The sequence below is a fragment of the Piliocolobus tephrosceles genome, chromosome 1, assembly GCF_002776525.5.
Source record: "Piliocolobus tephrosceles isolate RC106 chromosome 1, ASM277652v3, whole genome shotgun sequence".
Taxonomy (NCBI): domain Eukaryota; kingdom Metazoa; phylum Chordata; class Mammalia; order Primates; family Cercopithecidae; genus Piliocolobus; species Piliocolobus tephrosceles.
In genome coordinates, this window is record NC_045434.1 from 136341844 (window position 1) to 136366022 (window position 24179).

The following is a 24179-nucleotide window of genomic DNA, read 5'->3' on the forward strand; positions in this document are numbered from 1 at the left end:
AATGAATTGAAATTTCTTGAATAAAAAAGAGAATAATTTTTGCTTAACTCTCTAAATCTATTTTTGCTTTATAAAGCTGCCTTCTTAAAGAGTGTTAGAACTAGTGAAGTATCTAGATAACTGTCCTTCAGCCTCATTTAAACAAACAAAAAACAAGAGTTTGTGTTAATGTTGCATATTAAAAAATATTTCCCTCATCAAAATAATTAGACTACGTTCTCTAGTATTCTGTGAGCCAGCACATTCCCAATGAACAGAAGTCTTTTAAAATGGATCTGATTTCAAATGGGTCACTATACATATTTTTCAGTGCTGGCCAGGCAAAAAGAAAGTACAGTTTTATTTGTACTGTAAATCTAATCCATTGACTGCTTTTAACTCCATTCACTCAAATATCCTACATTTGATTTAGAGTTTTCCCCACTCACTCTCTTCTCAAATTTGGAGTTACAGATGGTAGGGAAGGCAGGTGGAAAATAAGTGTAGTCTTCAGTCATCATCTGTTCACACTAGTGTCCCCTGAAATGCACATCATCCCTTTTGGCCCACAGTTGCTATCATCTCACCATGTTGGCATCTACCTTGGCCCTCCTGCCAGAAGTACTTTGACCTATGCTGGCATGTGCAGCTATTTGCTCATCTCAGGTCCAAGACCTCCTCAGGCCTCTCAGGGCCATCTTCTTCTGCTCTTGGCCACATATAAATAACATTCTCTGCTCCCCACACCATACAGGGTACTTGGAGGACTCAGAAAAACATTCTTAATCCCACTGTCCTAGACATCTCAGGCAGAGACTTTTACTCTATATACTTCATGTAGACTTCTCAATGAGGACGTTGGTCTCCCTGGGTATCATCTTTGTGCCCAGATCCCCAAACTTGTGTGGGAGCATTAGTATTTCTATCCACCCTAAGAAAGACTCAAGGTCAGGCCAGGCACAGTGGCTCATGCCTGTAATTCCAGCACTTTGGGAGGCCGAGGCAGGCAGATCACCTGAGGTTAGGAGTTTAAGACCAGCCTGGCCAACAAGGTGAAACTCCGTCTCTACTGGGTGTGGTGGTGCATGCCTGTGATCCCAGCTACTTGGGAGGCTGAGGCAGGAGAATCACTTGAACCTGGGAGGTGGAGGTTGCCGTGAGCTGAGATCAAGCCACTGTACTCCAGCCTGGGTGTCTCAAAAAAAGAAAAAAAAGAGAAAGAAAAAGACTACGGGCAGGATGAGGGGCAAGGGGCTCTTTTGAGAGATTGCTGTCAGTGTCTAACAGTCCTGCTTCTCTTTTGCTTCTTCTTTTCCCTTTCCCTGACTTGAGGATCCTTATCCCCTTTCATGGGAAAAACTCTCTGTTACATTATTATTATTATTATTTTAAATATGTTCTTTATAGCATAAATTTTATGATTTGAGTCCTTTATAACAAACGTTGGTTTTTAACTCAAAGGTAGACTTTTAATATTTAAGAATCAGGCTTTTGTGTTTAAGAAAAATGATTTTGAAACTGAAAATATATTTTTTTCAAACTGTTACCCCCACCATGAGTTTCGTTGGACTATTTTGAAATTCAAAAGCCAAGGAAAAGTCTATTTTGAAAAATCGAAAGTATAGAACAGATATATCTGTTGCATGAAAAGAAATACTCTAAAGGAAAAAACACACTGATTAACATAATTGCATATTATGGTTCGTATGCTATTTAATAAGTATTATTCAAGATGACTGAAATCACAACTTTTTTCCACTATTTAAAATAGTCTTTGTTTATTTTGCTTTTTTATTGGGTTAGGAAAAACATATTTTACTTATAGGGATCATATGCGCTAGAAATGTATATACTTTAATTAAACCCAGGTCACCAACTATCCCATTTTCTGGTTTTCTCATCTTTAGAAACATTTTGCATTAGTGACTTGTAAGACAAGTACAATAGTTTTCAAAGTTGGAAGTACAACCCATGATCCTTATATCTCCCCATTATCAAATCCTGCAAAAGTTGGATTTTTATCTCTTAGAGAAGATGCTCTTTTTCTCTGTGAAAACATACTATTTTTTCATAAAATCTTTAAGCTCATTGTCAAAAAAAGTAACATCTTTTGAAGTTGTTTCTCTGTTGTTATTGTTAAACTGAATCTTTAGCACAATTTGTCTTCAAAATTGAATGATTTAACATCCCATTTTAGTGGGATTATCCTGTTTGTGAGAACTGATGATGATTTCTGAGAAATGTGTCTGGTAATGACAACATGATTCTTTTTCTTATTTGTGAACCAAGTCACTCTTTTCCACATTTTCTTCTTCAAATACTTTTAGAATGTCATCAGAACAATGGCATGATTTGTAAGAGCAATGTTCTTAACTATCCTGGCAGACCTATTACTGCTGAATCAATTATGATTTAAAACATCTCACACATGGAAAAACAAACAGTTCCGTGGGAAATAAATATCTTTTCCTTGAATCACAAGTATACTCTTCTCTGTTCTTCCAGAGAAGCACATTTTAGGCTATCAGTTCATGTTCCTCTTACCACATTGTAAGTGCCTTGCAAGGAGGAACTTTGCCTTTGCCTTCCAAGCACATGACAGAGTCCCTGATACATAATGCTCAGTAAATGTTTACTGATAACATTTACTGATACTAAATGTTTAAGTAAATAGGTAGCATTTTCAAAAGGAGATCGAGGCCCTTCCTGAAAGTAGGGACATTTATTAAATAATCTATTCAGGTCCCTTTTAGAAGTACAACTTAAATTCTTAAATCATATAATTTAGAGCTACAAGGAAATTACTAGATGGTCTTGTCAAAGTTTCTCATTTTCAGATGAAGAAGCTGACTCCCAGGAAAACTAAATGGCAATCTCAATGATATACGACTAGTTCGTGCTAGTTCTTGCTGCAGCATCCAGGTCTCCGTGTTCTTTTCTATGGCTTCCGTTTAAGTAAGTTTATTACAGTCAATTGACAACTGTGCTTTCCATTTTTAGGGTCATAAGGGGAAAAAAGGAGCTCCTGGTCCTTCTGGGAAAGCTGGGATTCCTGTAAGTAACAGGCCTCTTTCATCTTTCTTGCTTTTCTAAATAGAACTGGCAACTTTAGCAAGCAGAAAAGTTTGAGGCCAATTATGTCATCATGTTGGATAAATCAGATTGTCTTAAAAAAAATTTAAACCCATGCTGGAACACAGAGGGAACAAATATGACCATTAACTCAAACCCAAGCTTGCTGTTTCAATATAAGTCCCTTCAGTTGAAGGATGCTATTTTCCTGTGTTATGAAGTCCTCCTGGTGGACTCATGCTTCTGACGGTGAACCACGGAAAAACAGAGAACTTAAAATCAGAATGAAATGAATGGTGACAAAGACCAGAGATCTTCAAGCGTAATTAAAATGGCATGAGCTAGATTTTAATTAGAGGACTCAGCCTCTCATTCTCTAGACAAATAAAAAGTCTTAGAAAAAGAAATAATCTTTTCATCACAGACAAAGATTAACTTTTACCTCACCATCAGTTTCCTCTCCTGGCCGGCAGATAAGTGTTGACTGGCTCTTCAGCAAAGACTTCTACTGGTGTCCCCTAGCCAAGGATTAGATGCCTGCTTTGGGTGACCTGTATTGGCTTGAAAAAAAATAGAGAAAATGAATGTAAATTATACGCACATTCAGATCAGAGATCCTTGAATATGAAATTCAGTTGCCCAAGGGTAGAAACAAAATATTCAGACCTTGCTTCAGTCATGCAATTATCTGATTCAAAGTGGCAACTAATGAGCCATAATTTATTTCTCGGGAAAATAACACAATATAAGGTTTGGCAGATGGGAAATGATAGCCTCTGTCCTAAGATGACAGGTGCATATAGCTCATCTTTTCTCCACAATTATATAAAATATTGGTTGACACAATAAGAAACACCAGAGAATTACACTAAGGCCCAAAAAGTTACACAGTAAATTGCTGATTAGCTTGGCATTTTTGTTTGGGGAACATTTAAAGGCTTTTAAACTTTTAAAGTTATCTGTTGAATCCAAATATTAAATCATTAAGGAATCCAGGAAACAGGAAAATTTGTCCTAGAACAGGATATTAAAATGTAAACTTCTCCAACTCAATAAATAAAAAAGTATTTGTCATCTTAACATCTTTTCAGCATCTCTACAATCCAAATAATTTTTAATTATCAAGGGACTTCAAGGCCTTCCTGGACCAAAAGGCATACAAGGATACCATGGAGCAGATGGCATTTCGGGAAACCCTGGAAAAGTTGGGCCACCAGGAAAACAGGGACTTCCTGTGAGTAGTATGGGTATCTCTTTGCTCATTATTTCTTATGCATGTATCTCCTTGCTAGACTATAGATATTTTGGCTATCTCTTTTAGCTGTGGCATTGGCTCAGATTAAGCCAATTCATTTCTCTAATAGCTATCATGCAGTTGTATTTAGGATTTCCAGGAACTGTCAACAGGTACATTCTCTTCAGTATTTTATATCTAATAACTCATAGTATTAATAATTCATGCCATTTTAAAAATATAAACGCTGTTAAAGAAGAACTATAAAGAAGCAAAAACTTAAGGACTACACAACCTGGCTGTACTTTGAGTTCATCAAATGTTTTAAGCCACCTTTGGAACATTTAGATCTTGGCAGTAACTCAAGGTAGGTTCTGTGAAAAATCATTTTCCCTTTACTTTTATAGCCTCAGTATTTTACAAGAATTGTGTGAATATTTTCTCTGTGTTCATCTAATTCATTCATTGCAATAGGTCCATCAGCTGTCTGTCTTCTGATGTATAATTCTTCATGCTGTATATTAACTACATTTTAACTACCAGAAGAACTTTTGGTAGAATAGCAAACCCATGTCTAGAATATGTGTCTACCCCTGTGAGGACAATCACAGCTAGCTCAAACTGATTGCCTAAGGAGCATTGCTGTCTTGGGAGCTCAGTGTCAGCCTCTACTTTTAGCAGGTTTGGCAGTCACCAGGGGTGGTAGCCAAATCAGCCTTGGTGAAGAAAAATCCACATTGTTGGATTTGTGCCAGTGGACTCATTGAGCAACCACCATGTTTTTTGGGAAAAAAGTAATGCAATCATGTAGATTCACTTTTATATTTATGCAGATTTCTATCTTATGTATTTGAATTTAACATTTAATTTGAAATTTAAAAATCATATTTTTGTCTTTGCTTAGCCATTTTCCCGCTTTCCTTCCCTAATGTCATCCTAATTGAGACATTTTTGCCCCAGGTTGTTTTTACTTTAAACATTAGAAGAATTAGGAAAATTAACCACATACTTTTAAGAATACAGTAAAACTTACCCTTTTAAATTTCTGCTATTTGGATATGGTTACCTATTGATTTGTTGTTCTTTTCTTAGGTAATAAGTCAATTCTATTGTTTATTCAAATCTAGTATGGTGCTATGCCTAAACTTAAATACAAATTAATTTTCTTTTTCACTACAATGAGTTATCTCATTTGTTTAAAAAAATGAAATGATGACGTAACCAGTAAAATTATTTCACTAATAAATATCTAGTCAGATTCTCTGAAAATATGAATACTGTTAAGAAGTCTTAACATGGTTTCTATTTGTTTTGGAAGAAACAGGTTATGGCCTAGAAAACTTGAACAGTCAGGTTGAAGTTTTTAATTAAAATAAGTATTGTATAGACTTTTGCTAGTAGTATCAGTCCGGTTAAAAGAGATTCATTTGAAATCCCAGCCTTTTAGGGAGCTCAAGCACTGGGCCTCCGTCTTCATGCTAATCTCCATACTAACCATGTGATAGTCTTATAACGAGACTGTGAAATGTTAAAACTACAACAGTAAAACCCTTTGAATTGGTTTGAGAGTCTGTATTTTTGTGGATTAAGTTTTACTAGGAAATATTATAGTGAATCTTTTCCTATTACTTTGAATAAGATTTTTGAGAATTCAAACAAGGAAAACCACATGTGAAAATATGTCATATTTGTTGCTGCTATACACAAGTATAATCATGGAGGTGGGGTGGATGGGCCCAGTAGTTTATAAGGCTAAATAGTGAGTTGTAAAAGTACTTGTAATAGCAAATAAATTTATTTGATAATAAATTGGTAGTAATTAACTTATTAATTAAAAGGACCAGGAAGTCATTTGTTCTCAGGCTAAAATACGACTAATCCAGATATTAGTTCCCTATGTGGATAATAGAAATCAGTATCCTACATATGGATTTAAGAAAAACTTCAGATGTTCAGCTTATGAGATACTCATCAGGACATTAGTGACACATCAGAGTCATTAATTACTTTTTACTCGGGTCATTTAATGGTTCATTATGACAAACAACTTCTTTCTAGCAACATGTAATACCTAGAGATCCCTCAGGAAGGACAGAAAATTTCATGGAATGAAAACATTGATATGGATTATAAAATTATGGATGATTTTCTCTTGAGATCAGATATTATGGAAATCTGAATTGCTGCTTATACATTTTGTCTGTGCTTTCTGGACCTGCTAGGGCCCAGTTTCAATATATGACTTTTTATTTAGGAAAATTGCAATGTGGCACTGATTATCTGTTGCTTGTTTCTAGCAAGAAAATAGATGTTTTCTAACAACTCTACATTTTTCTTCAATATTGAGGTAATATTTAAAGGACAGTAATTTAATGGCTAAGAGAAAGCCAATACAAAAATACTGAGTTAACACAAATAAAATGTTGATTCCATTCAATACCACTCTAAACCTTATTCCTAGAATCTGTCATGCTAGTTTTATTTGCTGTGTCGGCAAAGGCTCATGCCTGTAATCGAAACACTGGCTTTATCTAGAATACACAAGAATGAAGGGGTCTTAAGGCCAGATGATGAAACTATTTGCATTCTAGAACCCAATTAGGACTTTGAGATACCACCAAGTCTGACTGGTTTTAAAGAAAAATCTTCTCTGGCTAACCTAAGCAGAAAACAAATTATAAGATAGAGACTGGGTTGCTGACAGAATCAGCTAAAAAGCTTGAAATCCAGGGTCAGTAAACAGTCTGAAATTAAGGATTTCTTGCAACAGAACACCGCAAGCAAGGAGTAGTCTAGTTAGGATGCCACCAATGACATTGGCACCAGTCAACTTGGCCACCATTGGACTCTCAGTGCCAATGCTACTGTGTTATGAATAATTTCTAAACTGTCATGCATCTTCATGCCACTTTTTCAAGATTCAAAGACCTGAATGAGATTGTCTAGTAATTTGACCTAAGTCACCTGCCAGAGTCCTAGATGCCAAAGGAGGCAAAAAAAAAAAAGTCTTTCAACTTTGGCTTCTTTTGTTTTGTTTTTTTATTTTTTTAAGGTTTTCCACTCTCTCTCTCTTTGTCTTTCACCTTAGGTACAGAGTTGTTGGGATAATCATATTAATGAATTTATGGCATATTATCATCCTTCAGGTTTTTCGTGGACCTACTCTTAGGCTGACTTCTTTTCATCTCCACTCTCATTCTCTTCTCCCTAAAATAGCCCACTATTTTATAATTTTTAAAGTATATTTTTATCTTTATGTGTTTTTCCAAAAATATACTACTGGTTTTTATGCATATCTTTAATTATGGAAATGATATTAGGCCATTCTGCATCTTTTTTTTCACTTAGCACTGGGATTTAAAGATACATTCATATTGCTATAGGTATATCAGCTCTCTCTCTCTTCTGATGTATAATTCGTGCTGTGTATCAACTGCATTTCAACTGCAAGAAGAACTTTTGGTAGAATAGCAAATCTATGTCTAGAATATGTGTCTACCCCTGTGAGAACAATTGCAGCTATTATAGCTCCAACTCATCTCCCAGGGAGCATTGCCCTGTTGGGAGCTCAGCGTTGGCCTCTACTTTGGCAGTCACCGAGGGTGGTAGCCAGATCAACCTTGGTGAAGAAAAGTCCACATTGTTGGATTTGTGCCAGTGGGCCCATTGAGCAACCACCATGATTAGTATGGAAAAATGTTGACTGATATCCAATAAAGGTCCATCTTGTTTACCTGACTATTGAGAACCTACTCTATAGAGGATGCTCTCTGTTAGGTATCTACATGGAATATAATTAACTCTATATCGATTCCATTTTGAAAAGTTCATCTAAATTTATCTTCCTCGGACCTTCTTATCATTAGCCTTTCAAACCCATTATTTCCAAGTGCCTGACCAGCTAGCCAAACTCTTAGCCAGTGCTCTCTGAATTAGTGTAGATGCATATCTCAAGCCATCTCTCCTTCTAACTGTAGTATTGCTTCAAGTTCTACCTACTGGAAAGGGTTCACCTTACTAACATCTTTCAAGCTCTAATGCAGCCTGAAGCTGTACACTTCTGGCTGATGTTGACAATCAATGCAGATCTATCCAAAAATCAGGCCTGAGGTTTTTCCTCCTTCATTAACTGGTAAAGGAAATTCTCTAGGAAAGTTGAAGGAGCAATGTCAAAGCAATGGGAACAGGTGTCATGGAAATCTGAATTGCCTGCTTACACATTTTTCTGTGCTTTCTAGACCTGCTAGGGCCCAGTTTCAATACATGCCATTTTGATTTAAGAGTAGTATGCTAGGGTATACATTCAATTTCACGGTTCAGTGGATTCAATTATTACCCAGTTCATAATGGGAAAAACAGAGAACAAAGAGCATAGCCATTTGACATTCCAGGTTCAGTCATTCAGTTTCAATCAGAGCAAGCTCATAGCTGTATTCCAAATGGTAAATTGCATTTGACAGAGAGGGCATGGTCTGTCTCCAAAATCTTATGGATATAAGCAGGGTTTCTCTTATGGAAGATTACCAAAAGGCCCATATGGCATCTACCAGCTACAGAGCCTTCTGATATAATTAGAGTTTCTCAGTCATGAGGTCCAAATATTAATAGCATTGTAACTTACATCCTGAATCTGCTGCAGAGCCTTTTCTGACTTCAGGGTTCACTCAAAACTGGCAACCTGGAAAAATACTTGAATAGACATTTCTCCAAAGAAGATTTACAAATGACCAGTAATCCCATGGAAAGATGTATAACATCACTACCATTAGGGAAATGCAAATCAAAAACAAAATGAGATATCACATCACACATGTTAGGATGCTATTATAAAACAAGCATAAACAAACAAAAACAGAAAATAACAAGTGTTGGCAAGATGGTGGAGAAATTAGAACACAAGCACATTGCTGTTGGGAATGTAAACTGACACAATACTGTAAAAACCAGTATGGTAGTTCCTCAGAAAATTAAACATTGAATTACCATATAACCCAGCAAGTCCACTTCTGGGTATATATGCAGAAGAACTGAAAGCAGGAATGTAAAAGATTTTTTTAAATAAATTTTATTGTATAAATTTAAGATGTACAGTAAGAAGTTATGGGATACATATAGATAGTAAAAAGATTACTAGAGTGAAGCAAATTAACATATTCATCATTGAAAGTATTTTTACACCAATGTTCATAGCAGCATTATGCCTAATAGTAGAAACAACCCAAATGCCTATCAGTGATTGAAGGAATAAACAAAATGTGACGTACAATGGAATATTTTTCAGCCTTAAAAAGGAATGAAAGTCTGACACACTATAACATGGATGAGACTTGAAGGACATTATACTAAATGAAACAAACCAGACACAGTAGGATGAATATTGTGATCTCATTTATGTGAAAGACCTGTGATGCTGGCAAACCCCAAAACTGTGGCTCAGCCAGGGAGTGTTTTTTTCTTCCAGGAAGACAGGAAATAATTCAGGAGGGAGCTGACAGAGTAAAGTGAAGGCAAAGAGTATTAGGTTGTTCTTGCACTGCTATAAAGAAATACCTGGGACTGGGTGATTTATAAAGGACAGAGGTTTCACTGGCTTATAGTTCTTCAGACTTTACAAGAAGCATGGTGCTGGAATCTATTCAGCTTTTAAGGAGGCTAGAAGGTGAAGTGGGGACAGACACATCCCATGGCGAAAGCAGTAACAAGCAAGAGAGAGAAAGAGTGAGAGTGGAGGGAGTGTTGCCATGTACTTTTAAATAACTACATCTTGTGAGAACTCACTATCATAAAGACAGCACCAAGCCATGAGGATTCACCCCATGATCCAAACAACTCCCCAAGCCCCCACCTCCTGCATTGGGGATTACAATTCAAGGATTTGGGCAGGGCCCAATATCCAAACTATATCAGAAAGCAAGTTTATCAGAGCAACAGAGTATAGGAAAATGGCTGCTCCATAGATAAAGCAAGGCCACCCCATAGTCAGAGTAGCCCTAATAGATTGCTGGCTAGCTGTATTTATAGCTACTACTGAATTATATGCTAAATAAGGGACAGGTTATTTGTGAATTTTCTAGAAAAGGGATGGGGCACTCCCGGAACCAAGGAAGGGTTCCCCTCCCCTCTTAAACCATATAGGGTAACTTCCAAGCATTGCCATGACATTTTTAAACAGTCATGGTGCTAGTGGAAGTGTCTTTTAGCATCCTTATATGTTGTACTTAGTGTATAATGAGCACTGACAGCAACTAGAGGTCACTTTTTTCACTATTTTGGTTTTAGCTGTATTTGGTTAGTTTCTTTACTGCACCCTATTTTAACCAGATCCTGTTTTGATCAGCAGGGTCATAGCCAGTGCTTGGAAAACAAGTGCTGCTGACCTCCTACGTCACTTAGAATAATCAAATTCAGAGAGACAGAAAGAAGGATGGGGCTGCCAGGGTTTGGTAGAAGGGGGTAATGGAGAGTTATTGTTCAATGGGTACAGAGTTTCAGTTAAAGAAGATAAAAGTTCTGTAGATAAATGGTAGTGACAGTTGTACAATAATGTAAATGTACTAATGCCACTGAAATGCATACTTAAAAATGGTTAAAATGATTTTATTTGTGTGTGTGTGTGTGTGTGTGTGTGTGTGTGTGTGTGTGTGTGTATAATATAGCCATCTCCATAATCAAAAAAGGAAACAGCAGCCTTACAGGTTACTAAGAAAATGGATTGGAGCAGAACACCCACATCTCATATAAGTTGACTCCAAAGTCCACAGAGGCTCACCAGAACTGTACCCCTTTTATTGTGATGGTCAGTCAGTGCAAAGTACAACAATTTATCTCTACTTTGGCAGAGGTATCCTGATGTGCCCCCAAACCATTATTCCTAGAACTTCAACCCATGAAACTGCATTTTCAAAATTATGACAGTCAGAGAAATCTGACATAATTGACTCCATCTTGCTTCTTACCTCCAAGCTGTCCTTGATCATTTCTGGGCAAAGACCAAGCTAACTTTGGGAATAATTTAGTTTATATTTAACTTGAAAGCAAGAATGACAATAGTCCCACCTTAAAATTAACCCCTTCCTTGCTCAGGGAATGAAAAGTGCCTTGTAAGACTAATTAAAGCCCACAAGAATAGGATTATGGGAGAGACCTGAACTCTACTAAGATGTAGGTTTAGTTTTCCTAATTCCTTGCTGCTCAGGAGTCATGTGGCCAGAGATTACAAGATAGGTGTAGTTTCTATAATCCCTACTGCTCAGGAATTTTATGGCCAGATGTCACAAGATTTGTGACTTCCCCAATTGCTTCTATAGATAATATCACTATTGTAGAACATAATATTGAATTTTTTGAGATATATTTCTGACTGACTCCACCAGACTCGTAAATCATGCATGACTCAACTGATCCTGTGGCCCCATCCAGAGGGAGACTCAGCACACAAAGACAGTTTTCCATGCCCCTGTGATTTCATCCCCAACCAATCAGCAGCACTCATTCCCTAGCTGCCTGCCCACCAAATTGTCCGTAAAAACCCTAGCCTTTAAGCCTTCAGGGAGACTGATTTGAATGATAACTCCAGTTCTCCCATGTGGGCCAGCCTTGCATCAATTAAACTCTACTGCAAAGCTGCAGTCTCAGTGAATTTATTTTTGTCTGTGCAACAGGCAGGAAGAACCCATCGGGTGATTACACGCATTTATCAAGCCCCTGAACTTTTAAATTCTATCCTCTGCTATACCTTTAGGGTGATTGTTCATTTCTACTCTCCAAGTCCAGTTTAATGGATCTGAATGATATTTTTTGAGATATCCAGACTATAAAGGTATCTGCTCAGTCTGTTTTATGATAGAGAAGCAAATTGAGTTGGCGTAGGGATAACTGCTTTTCCTGCCACATGAAGGCAAGAAAACTGCTTCTGATTATCTTTACTGATAAGAATGTGAATAGGAAATATTTTTGCTAGGTCAGTAGCTGCTGTTGCCAGTGGCTATATGGTTTAGTAAAGATACCATATCAGAACCTGCATCTGTAATTGGCATCATCCCCCAACCCATTAACTTTGTAATACACTACCAGTTTCTTCAGGTTTATCTGTTGTTTACTCTAGCCAAACACATGAGTAAAATGGATATGGAATATAGTAGGAATCACTACCCCTGTATCTTTCAGGCTTTTATGGCAATAATATGTACAATTTTCCACAGGGATGGGAGTAATATGTACAGTTTTTCACAAGGATGTGTTATTACATTAGATTTATTATTGGTGAGGAGGGGACAGGAAGGGATAGTTGTAGGAACATTCATTTGTGTCTTCCCATCTTACCATAGTAGTAGCCTTTATAGTTAGGAAGTTTAACCATGCTCTGAGATTGCAGGGGAGAAAAAAAAACTGAGCTCACAGTCTTTACTGGGCCCACTTGGAAAAGGAATTGGATCAAAACTCCATTTATCACTTGGCCCTCATAAGCTTCCACTCTGACCACAGTGTTTATTTCCAGGGATTATCATCAGATTATAGCTCGTATCTTAACAGCTCTAGAAAGACTTGGAATTTGTCTTTTCCCAGTGTTCACTCACCTAGTAAATGACCATAGATCTCTCTCAAGAATACTTAGGGGAGGAGTCGTAGTATACATCACTGACCACATTGCAGTGTTTTTTCTCGAAGAGAACCTACCTCCTTCTCAATCAAGGGATTCTGATCTAGGAACTGGCTTGAGTCTGAGAACTGAGTGAGAATACATGAATCCCAGGCACAAGGGCTTAAGTAAGATTCATATCTATAAGACCTACAATTTTTCCACCTGTGTGTTAATATATTCTAGTATGCTATGATATATTCAATTCCTATGGCTCCTGTGTTCAATTAACCATCACCACAGATCTGTGCAAGTCAAAACAGTCTGATTCCACTCCATCCTTGTAACTTATTGTGATAATTGCTTCTACCTTTTCTCTGATAGCAAAGCACTATGACCTGGATTATACCACTCAGGGATTCCAGTGTTCCCATTTATATCAGAGAACCTAATTCCAATGATATTTCTTAACTCTGTGGTAAAGAATGTTCTTTGAGCCCTTCCAGGGGCTGTGGTTAGAGGGTAGCTGATTCAATTGCAATAATAGAGTAATCTCCACATTTTCATCTTCCTGGGCCCTTGAACCCCTTTCTATTATGAGGAAAGTTGTAGCATTTCAGCCTCATTGAGTATAGGCCACAACTGAGTCCAGTCTTCAAATTGCCAGTCTACTGGACTATTAATGGTGTTCCCAGGCACTTGAGTAGGGACTGTCTCCACAAGCCAGGAAGGTTGAGTGGGATTAGAGGTTCAGAGTTCTTAGTCTTGCCCGTGTCTGTTCAAATGTCCCCATTTCTTATCCTGGGGTTCTTCTCTTTCTCCACCAGTGCTCTTATCTTAGCATAGAATCTGGCTAGTTGAAGATGTATTAATATGCAAATTCTGCAAGCCTTACAGTGGGTTGGGTCCTCAGTCATATCTGCCTTGTGACTACAGGGGACTTCATTCCCGTTCATACCCCTTTGGTAAGGCACTGGCCAACAGCTAGAGTAAAGGAGCCTGCTGGGTTGTAGAGCAGGATGGAGATTGGATCTCAAAAGGCAAACAGATAAAATCCAGTCAACTTGTTTAAAAGTTCTCATTTATGCATGAGTCAATATCAGCAGTCCATTCCAATATTAGCACACCACATTTGGTGAACCAATCAGCCTGTTTTTGTATGGCCCATGAGCTACAAATGGTAGTTACATTTTTTTCAGTGGTAGAAAATAGAAATAAGAAAAATGTTTTGTGAAAAACATATCAAATTTGAATTTTGGTATTCATAAATTATTGGAACACAGCCACAGTAATTTATTTACATATGGCTGCTTTTGCACTACAAGAGCAGAATTGAACAGTTCACATAGAGACCATATGACCTGCAAAGTCTAACAGAGTTACTGTCTGGACCTTTTACAGAAAACATTGACTGACCTCTGGTCTATTTGTGTCATCACACTATTTTTTTTTTTTTTTTTTTTGAGACAGAGTCTTGCTCTGTGGCCCAGGCTGGAGTGCAGTGGCCGGATCTCAGCTCACTGCAAGCTCCGCCTCCCGGGTTCACGCCATTCTCCTGCCTCAGCCTCCTGAGTAGCTGGGACTACAGGCGCCCGCCACCTCGCCCAGCTAGTTTTTTTGTATTTTTTTAGTAGAGACGGGGTTTCACCTTGTTAGCCAGGATGGTCTCGATCTCCTGACCTCGTGATCCACCCGTCTCGGCCTCCCAAAGTGCTGGGATTACAGGCTTGAGCCACCGCGCTCGGCCCATCACACTATTCTTATTACTATGACTCTGTAGTATGTTCTTGTATGTAGTTGGCAAGTCCCCCTTATTTAAGTTCTTTTCTTAAGGTTGATTGGCTAGTTACAGACTTTTATTCCTCCACATAATTTGAGATTCAGTTTGTTTAGTTTCTCTAAAAATAAAGCAAAAGCTTGAATTGTTATTAGATTTGTCTTGAATTTATAGATTTATTTGGAGAAAATTTGTATCTTATCATTTTAGTTATCTAGTATAAAAGCAGGAAATATACATTTCTATCATTTTCTAATAGAATTTCTTCATAATAGTAATGGCAAAATTCATACAATGCTTAGAACATGCCCAGGTCCCATAAGTGTTTTAATGTATTAACAAATTTAATCCTTACAACCCCATGAGGTAGGCATAATTATATTTCTCATTTTGTAGATGCAGAAATTGAGGCACTGAGAAATTAAGTAATTTCTACAGTCACATAACTACAAAGGCAGTCTAAAACTCCATTTTTTTGTCTTTATAAATCTGCAATATTGCCACTCAGTAAAGGGTTTGTATATTCTTATTTTTATTCTATTTTCTAGGTAGTTATTACTGATATAAATAAGCACTACTGATTTGTATCAGTTATAGTCTAATATGGCTGATTTTTTTATTTCAAATAATTTACTGTTGTGATTCTATTGGGCTTTTTCAAATAATGGCAGATTTATTTCCTTCCTTACATTATCTTTTTCCTTAAATTCATTTATTTTTCTTTCCATGTAAGTTGCAAGTGACCTTGAATATTATATTAAATAATAGCAACAATCGTGGAAACTCTTCTACTGCTCCAGATGTTGCAGGGAATACATCTAAAATTTCTTCATTAAGAATATTTGCCACCCAGGTGCAGTGACTCATGCCTGTAATCCCAAGCTCTTTGGAATACCAAGGCAGGAGGACCTCTTGAGGCCAGGAGTTCAACACCAACCTGGGCAATATAGCAAGACCCTGTCTCTACAAAAAAATTTAAAATCATCTGGGTATTGTAGCATGTGCCTATAGCTGCTCAAGAGACTGAAGCAGGAGGATTGCTTGAACCCAGGAGTTAGAAGCTACAGTGAAATGTGATCATGCTACTGCATTCCAGGCTAGATGACAAAACAAGATCCAAAAAAAAAAAAAGCGTATTTGCCATCTGAAATCTATATTTCCTTTGCCCTGTTGATATGGTTTGGCTCTGTGTTCCCACCCAAATCTCATCTTGTAGCATCCATATTTCCCACATGTTGTGGGAGGGACCCAGTGGGAGATAATTGAATTATAGAGGTAGGTCTTTCCCTTGCTGTTTTCATGATAGTGAATGGGTCTCATGAGATCTGATGGCTTTAAAATCAGGAGTTGCCCTGCACAAGCTCTCTTTTTGCCTGCTGCCATCCAGGTAAGATGTAACTTGCTCCTCCTTGCCTTCCACCATGATTGTGAGGCCTCCCCAGCCATGTGGAACTGTAATAAACCTCTTTCTTTTGTAAATTGCCCAGTCTCATGTGTGTCTTTATCAGCAGCATGAAAATGGACTAATACACCTGTACTATCCTTTTGGGGTTTATTTCTTCTTCTTTCCTAATTTCCATTGGATGACTAAAGTTTCTTCTGCTGGCTTAAAAATTACTTCTTTTGTTGTTCCTCTTGTGCAGTTGTGCTGAACGTAATAACCAAGTGTGTATTTATTTAAATCTATTGATTTGTTTAACATATCATTACCTGTATCTTCCCTCTAACAAAACACTTTCACATATTCTCATATCCCTTTGTTTTTATAGACCCAAAACAGAGGATTGGTCTATAAACCTTTCATCTCTCCTTCATCATTTAGGTATTTTGCCCCAATTTTTTACTTTTAGCTTTTATTCATTTACTTTCTCCTTTTATTTCTGTTATTTCTAGACTCCTTTTTAAATAGTAAACTTAATTAAGCTATTTGATAACCATTACTTTCAATATTCTTTGCAGAATCTCCTGAATTTGTTTCTATTATTATTTCAATACTTTGTCCAAAAATTATTTTAGTGTAGGTCATTGTGAGGCAAACCTTCTGATGTCTTATATGCCCACGGATGTATATATTACCCCCTCATATTTGTATGACATATTCAATAATGAACTGGAAATTCTAGCCAATTCAGTGAGGTTCTAGCCAGTGTAATAACAAGAAATAGAAGATGTCTAGATTGAAATAGAAGAAATAAAACTGTCTTTATTTGCAGAAATCATGGTTGTCTAGCAGAATATCCAAAATCTACAGAAAACTGAGTTTAGCAAAGTTTCAAGATATAAGATTAATATACAAAATTAATTATATTTCTGTGCACTAGCAATTAACAATCAGAAATGGAAAATTTTAAAGCAGTGTTATTTACAGTAGTATCAGAATGTGAAATATTAGGGATAATTCTGACTAAAAGAAAGTGCAAACCTATATACTGAAAACTATAAAACATTGCTGAGGGAAATTACAGAAGTCCTAAATAAATTGTGTATATACTGTGTCTCTGGATCATAAGACTCTATATTGTTTTTGTTTTTGTTTTTGTTTTGTTTTGAGATGGAGTCTTGCTCTGTTACCTAGGCCAGAGTGCAGTGTCATGATCTCAGCTCACTGCAACCTCCACCTCCCGAGTTCAAGCAATTCTCCTGCCTCAGCCTCCTGAGTAGCTGGGACTATAGGTGTGTGCCACCATGTCTGGCTAAATTTTTTTTTTTTTTTTTTTTTTTTGAGACGGAGTTTTGCTCTGTCGCCCGGGCTGGAGTGCAGTGGCCGGATCTCAGCTCACTGCAAGCTCCGCCTCCCGGGTTTACGCCATTCTCCTGCCTCAGCCTCCCAAGTAGCTGGGACTACAGGCGCCTGCCACCTCGCCCGGCTAGTGTTTTGTATTTTTTAGTAGAGACGGGGTTTCACCGTGTTAGCCAGGATGGTCTCGATCTCCTGACCTCGTGATCCGCCCATCTCGACCTCCCAAAGTTCTGGGATTACAGGCTTGAGCCACCGCGCCCGGCCTCTGGCTAAAATTTTTAGTAGAGATGGGGTTTCACAATGTTGGCCAGGCTGGTGTCAAACTCCTGACCTCATAATCCAACAACCTCAGCCCCCCAAGGTGCTGGGATTATAGGCATGAGCCACTGCACCCAGCCTCTATATTGTTAAGATGTCAATTACCTTATATAGTATCTAAAAATGTTAAACATATATCTAACGTATAACCCAGCCATTCTATTCCTAGCCAAGAGAAATGAAAGCATATATCCACACAAAAATTTGCACATGAATGGCCATAGCAGCTTTCTTTGTAATAGCCCAAAACTGGGAATGAACCAAATGTCCATCAAAAACTGAATGGCTAAATAAATTCTAGTACATGTGTACAATGAAATGTTAGTCACAGTAAAAAAGAATTGTATACATGCTTTAACATGAATGAATCTCAAAGTAATTTTACTGAGCAGGGAAAAAAACAGACAAAAAAGGATACATGCTGTTTGGTTCCACTTAAATAAACTTATAGAGATTTCAAAATGATCTGTAATGATAAAAAGCAAATCAGGGGTTTTCGGGAGATAGGAGTGCATGTGGAGAGGTGTAGAAAGGAATGCTTTCAAAGGAATAGGAAAAACTTCTAGGGGTGGTGGATACGTTATCTTGATAGTGGTGATGGTTTAATAGGTGTTATTTATTATGCCAGTTTATCAAATTTTATATTTGAAATTTACTTCATGTCAATTATACTCAGTGAAATAGATATATAGAGATAAATATCTTATCTACATATATAAATTCATATGTTATATGAGTGGGGAGGGGGAGAGAGACGACACCAAAAGATAATTGGGGTTCATAAATTGGGAATAATAATAATTGTAGGTGGAGAAAGCAGGAAAGAAACATTCTAGGGAGAGACAACAGCATATACAAAGTTAAGAAGAATAGGATATGCTTAAAGAATCAAAAAAGACCAGTATGGCTAAAGTTCGGTGAGCAAGGTATAGAGTGATATGGTTTCATGCTGTTGAAGTATACAATGACCACATCATGGAGGCTATTGAAGGACGTATTAAGGTAATTGAGCATTATCTAAAGAGAGTAGACCTCACTGAGGTTTCAGCTCAGGAGAGACATTATCCAATTTTACATTTTTAATGGATTCCCTCTGGCTTCAGTATAGTAAATGGATTGGAAGGGGACAAGACAAGATACAGAAGACTAATAAGACTACTTATTGCAGTACTCCCTGCTATAGGTGTTCATGGTTTGAACTAGACTGGTGAAGTATAAATGGAAAGAAGTGGATGGATTTAGGTACTATTTAGGAGGTGGCTTTAGTAGGACTTGATATTTGATTGGGAGACATGACGGGGAGAGAGAGATATCAAGGGTAACTTCCAAATTTCTAACTTGCACAAGTTTCCAACCTAATACCTTGTGATGTCTGCCCTTCACTGAAAAAGCAAATACTATAGGAGGCCTAAATTTTATGGGCAAGGTTATGACATTCAAGTGGCGATATTAAGTCAGCAATTAAATATTCTCAGCTGGAGCTGAGGGAGGAGGTCAAATATGAATTTGAGAGTCATCAGTATATACATAATGTTTTAGTCAGAGCCCTGTTAGGAAGCAGATGGAATGCTCAATTGGAATTTTGAGGAAACTACCTATAGAAATGTAGACAGGGTTAAAAAAGTCAACAAAGGGTTCTGGGAAACCCAGAGGCTATCAACGGGAGGAAGCCATTACTGTCCTTAGACCTGAAATGGTAAAGGGAAGAAATGATATTACTAGAATCAAGTTGAGATGAGGAACTGCTGGAAAAGAGGCATCTGACAGGAGCTATAGTTGAGAATAACCCAACCACTTACAGAATGCCAAAGATAGAAGGAAATGGGAGAAATAAATATATTACCTTTCTCTCCTCTCACTTCTCAATATCCTAGTGGCGCATCACTTTGACCAACCCCAACTGGAAGCCAGAGGGCAAGAGAACGCCAGTGATGCAGTACGTTGAAAGTCAGATTCCCAGGACAAGTTGCAAGATAGAGAAGGGGTGGTCAATGGATCTGGGGAACAAATGAAAGAAAACAAACACGAATTTTTTTGAACAAACAGTGGGAAGGAGGTCCAGAACCAAGCTGTGAGGAACTCTAACATTTGAAAGTCAGATAAAGGAGGAAAGAGACTGAAAGGAGTGATTATAATAGGTAAGAAAAAAATGAATGTGGTGTCGTGGAGACTTAAGAAAATATTTCAAAAAGGAGAATGTCATCAACATATATAATTATCTCAAGAAACTGTGTTGGACACTTGTTTCATTAATTTTGTTTTTTGTGGGATTTTTGTGTGTAGATGCTTTTTGTGTTTGTTTTGCTACTCAGCATCTTTATCCCATGTTTTTATTTAAAAATCCCTCTTTTTGAGTTTTGGTGAAAGGCCACCGTTTACAGTAGCCAGAAGTTCCAAATTCTTACTTCGTTGTCACTTGAAACAAGGATGCATGCTCTGACCTAGGCCTGATCAGTTAGTTATATTCACCTTCAAATGGGGAGTTAGTGATACACAGAGGCAGGAACAGTAGAGAATCTGTTCTGGTGGCCAGTGGCAGTAACATCAACAGCTCCCAGTTTCCAGGGATGACGGTGGTATCAGTAATAGTGTTCAATGTCCAGCAGCAGATATAGTACATGCTGTAGTTTTCAAATTCTGGCTTCCTGACATCACTTTAATTCTGCCCATTTTCCAAACCTGATTCTCCAGGTTTATCTATGATTATGTGAGCTACCAAATGTGTTTTCAATGTCTTTTCTGCCTTTATTATCCAAGATTAGTTTCTGGTATTTGCAAGTAAGGACTCTGACTAATATGTAGATCTAATAAAATGAAGTGATGATCATGTATTTTAGTACGTAGAGGTCATCAGTAACTTTAGCAAAGAATCTTGTCAGGTTAGGGGTAGGAATAGGATTGGAGTTCTTGAGGAGAGAGAGTGGACAGTGAGAAAATCAGGATATACAAACCACTCAATGGAGAAGTTTGGTTCTGAAGGAGAAAATAGGGCAATGACTAGAGAATAAATTTAAAGTAGAAAGTTATTTTTAAATGTGAGAATCCTGACCATGTTTAAATGCTCATCAGAAGGACCTAGTAGATACGGAGAAGTGGAAGACACAGTCAAGGGAAGGGAAAATCTGAGTATGAATTAGACAACAAAACCTGCATATTCTAGCTCCACTTCCTAAGTTACTCTAATTGGGAACCATTTTTTAAAAAAACAGATTCTGAACCATAGAACAGATTCTGTCCCTTTATGTATGACCATATGACCGGTACAGAAAGCTCATTGCACTTTGAAAGAAGCAAATGGATTACAGTAATGTTAAATACTGTTGCAATATACCTCCTAGGGCCATGAAGTTGAATGGTAACTAATATTGCCATTAGCAAGCAATTAACTACCAGATCATAAGTCATCATCTGCTACTTTTTAGCATTTTCACAGAACAAGTTAGACGAATTTTACATGCATACTTAGAATATTAGGGTGTCAAGTGTTGAAATGTTTTGTATCCATCAAAACAAAAATAAAATAACTTTCTCTTGAGGATCCCTTTGTGAATCCAAGGTTTGCATATGCTGTTGGTATTTATGCACATGGAAATAGTTTCTATAAATGTCTCTGCTCTCTGTAGAATATTTTATATGGAATGAGAATTATAATGTTTTATAAGGAATCATTCTGTTGTTCAGTAAAATAAGGTAGCAATGGCTAACTGGGCATTAGGGAAAGTGATTTCTAAGAGAAGTATTTCTCAAACCTACTGTGGAAATAGAAAAACTACTTAAGAGGAAATAAGGCCATTTCTAAATACTAGCAAGTTCCTTGGAGTATTTTCAACTGAGGATAAGGACATCTTTCCATTGGTCTTTTTTTTTTTTTTTTCTATCACGGCACCATGGTGTTCCTTGGCTTACCTTTAAAGACTGCTGGGTTTTTCCACTGAGAAAAATATTTATTCTGGGATTTTTAGCATTATGCAACTGCCTGATTTTCCTAAACAATGTTCTTTCTTTTCTTTCTTTCTTTCTTTTTTTTTTTTTTTTTTGGAGTGTGGCCAAGGAATTAAAGAATTCTTGGCATATTCACTCTGCAGTTTCAATGTTTTTTCAAGATCATGTGACTGTAACTGAAGGACAGTATTGGGGAGGCTCACTGTTGCCTGTGTGAATTTCCTTCTGTACAAATGAGTGTTTTGAGGCCAGTCAACTTAGCACATCTGTAGTAAATGAGTCTACCATGCTGTTTTCTTCGAGTTGGACTTCTGTACAAGCATAGTACCTGAATCATTTAGGAAAAAGCAAAACAACTTTTCCTTGCAAAGATCATAAATCCATTTATCACCAAAAGGAATGCTTACCAGTCTTTTTATTTTTTTATTGCTATAGCTAATAAAACTGGTCATTGGAAAAGAGGGAAAGAAAAAAAACTAATGACTTGACTTAGGACAAATCAAGGCCTTTCAATCTTGACTTTGCAGTTTGCCAGGTGAACACAAGCATAAGTGTTGTCTAAAATGAGTTTCTTGTCTTAAAGGAACATTGAAAATCCTGAATTTTCCATGTGTGGATTGTGTCCAGTATAAGGAGGAAAAACACACTTCATCAGCACCTTTGTAGTAGGACCACCATTGAAGCTTCTATTAGGAAATCCAGCCACCCTGCCACCCATCTGGGCTGTGTGTTCTCACAGGCTAGTCACATGAAAGAAACTTTTCTTTCTAAGAAGGTACATTTTTTCTTCACAGTATTATGGAGAAAGAGACCTACCTTCTTTGTCCAGACCTACATTTAGCAAATCCTGTCATCTCATTATTAAGAGGTTGATTATTCAGTTATGGCTTATCCTGATTGCTACTTTTTCCCTCCCCACCAACCCCCACCCTGCCGCTTGTTTTGGCCCTTTTCCTACTCATTAGGAACTGTTCCAGAGCAACAAAGCTCAGTGTATTTGGCAGCGTATCAGCAACAAAATGAAATTTCTGCTAAAGGACTTAACTTTCTTAGTTGAATTTTCCATGACTCCCAATCAGATAAAGTTCATACTTTTTTTTTTTTCTTTTTCAATAGAGACAGGGTATCTCTCTGTCACCCAGGCTGGGGTACAGTGGTGTGATCTTAGCTCACTGCAGCCTTGAACACCTGGGCTCAAGTGATCCTCCTACCTCAGACTCCCAAGTAACTGGGACTACAGGCATACACCACCACATTCCACTCATTTATTGTTTTTTATTTTTGTAGAGATGAGGTCTCACTCATCTTGCTTAGGCTAGCCTTGAACTCCCGAACTCAAGCAATTATCCCACCTCAGCCTCCCAAAGTGCTGGGATTATGGGCATGAGCCACCATGCTCAGTGGTTTATACTCTTTATGGAATAGTGTTTCTTCATGGTCTAGCCTCTGTTGACATTTCCAGACATTATTCTACCTTGCTTCTGATGTGTGCTGTGCATTTCAGTCATAATCACAGCTAACAGTTATTAAATGCTTACTGTATCCCAAGCACTGTTCCAGGTGCTAATGTGTATTAGTGATTTAACCCTCACAAAACCTCCATGAAGTAGAGATAGCTGATACATCCAGTTTACAGAAAAGGAAGCTGAGACCGAGAGAGACTAAATAACTTCCCCAGGTTCACACAGACAGCAAGTAATCCAGTCAGAATTCAAACCAGGCATCTTCGTTTCAGAGCTATGCTTCTTCAAGTATGCCTATTTACTTAGCCCCCAAAATTCTGTTATTTCCCTCTCTTTCTGGCCTTCGCGTAGTTTATTTCCACTGCTTAGAAAGCTCTTCCATTTTTCCCTCTAACTTCATAGTGATCTTTTAGGACTTAATTGAACTATTACCTCCTTCAATCACTTTTCTAGTCAGAGCTGAGCTTGTCTGCTATGAGCTTTTGGATGCTCAGTACACTGCCTCCATCAGAGCATGGATGTTATCTTCCTTTCTTTCTGTCCCAAGAGTCCTGTAGAATCACCTAGCACCACGTCAGGCCCATAGGAGAAGATCAATAAACATTTGGGAATTGAATGTCCTTTTTCTTTTTCTTTTTCTTTCTTTCTTTTTTTTTTTTTTTTTTGACAGAGTCTCACTCTGTCGCCCAGGCTGGAGTGCAGTGGCGCAATCTCGGCTCACTGTCACCTCCACCTCCCTGGTTCACACCATTCTCCTGCCTCAGCCTTCCTAGTAACTGGGACTACAGACGCCCGCCACCATGCCTGCTAATTTTTTTTGTATTTTTAGTAGAGATGGGGTTTCACCATGTTACCCAGGATGGTCTTGATCTCCTGACCTCATGATCCACCCTCCTCAGCCTCCCAAAGTACTGGGATTACAGGCGTGAGCCCCCGCGCCCAACTGGGAATTGAATGTTCTTTGCATAGTTGTTAGGATCTTGGAGACCTGGGTTTAAAATCTAAATGCGATAGCTATTTGACATCTTAAGCAGCAGTTATAAAATGAGTACAATAGTATTATACTTCATATGGTT

At 37.7% G+C, this 24179-nt stretch overlaps 1 protein-coding gene across 1 annotated transcript in view; it reads left to right on the forward strand.

The window, feature by feature from the left end:
• The window catches only part of COL24A1 (collagen type XXIV alpha 1 chain), a 391289-nt gene that overhangs the window by 306230 nt on the left and 60880 nt on the right, over nt 1–24179 (forward strand). Inside the window, exons 46-47 of the mRNA XM_023207327.3 lie at nt 2980–3033; nt 4178–4285. Of these exons, the coding sequence (XP_023063095.2) occupies nt 2980–3033; nt 4178–4285 (162 nt within the window). The remainder of the gene's footprint in view (nt 1–2979; nt 3034–4177; nt 4286–24179) is intronic.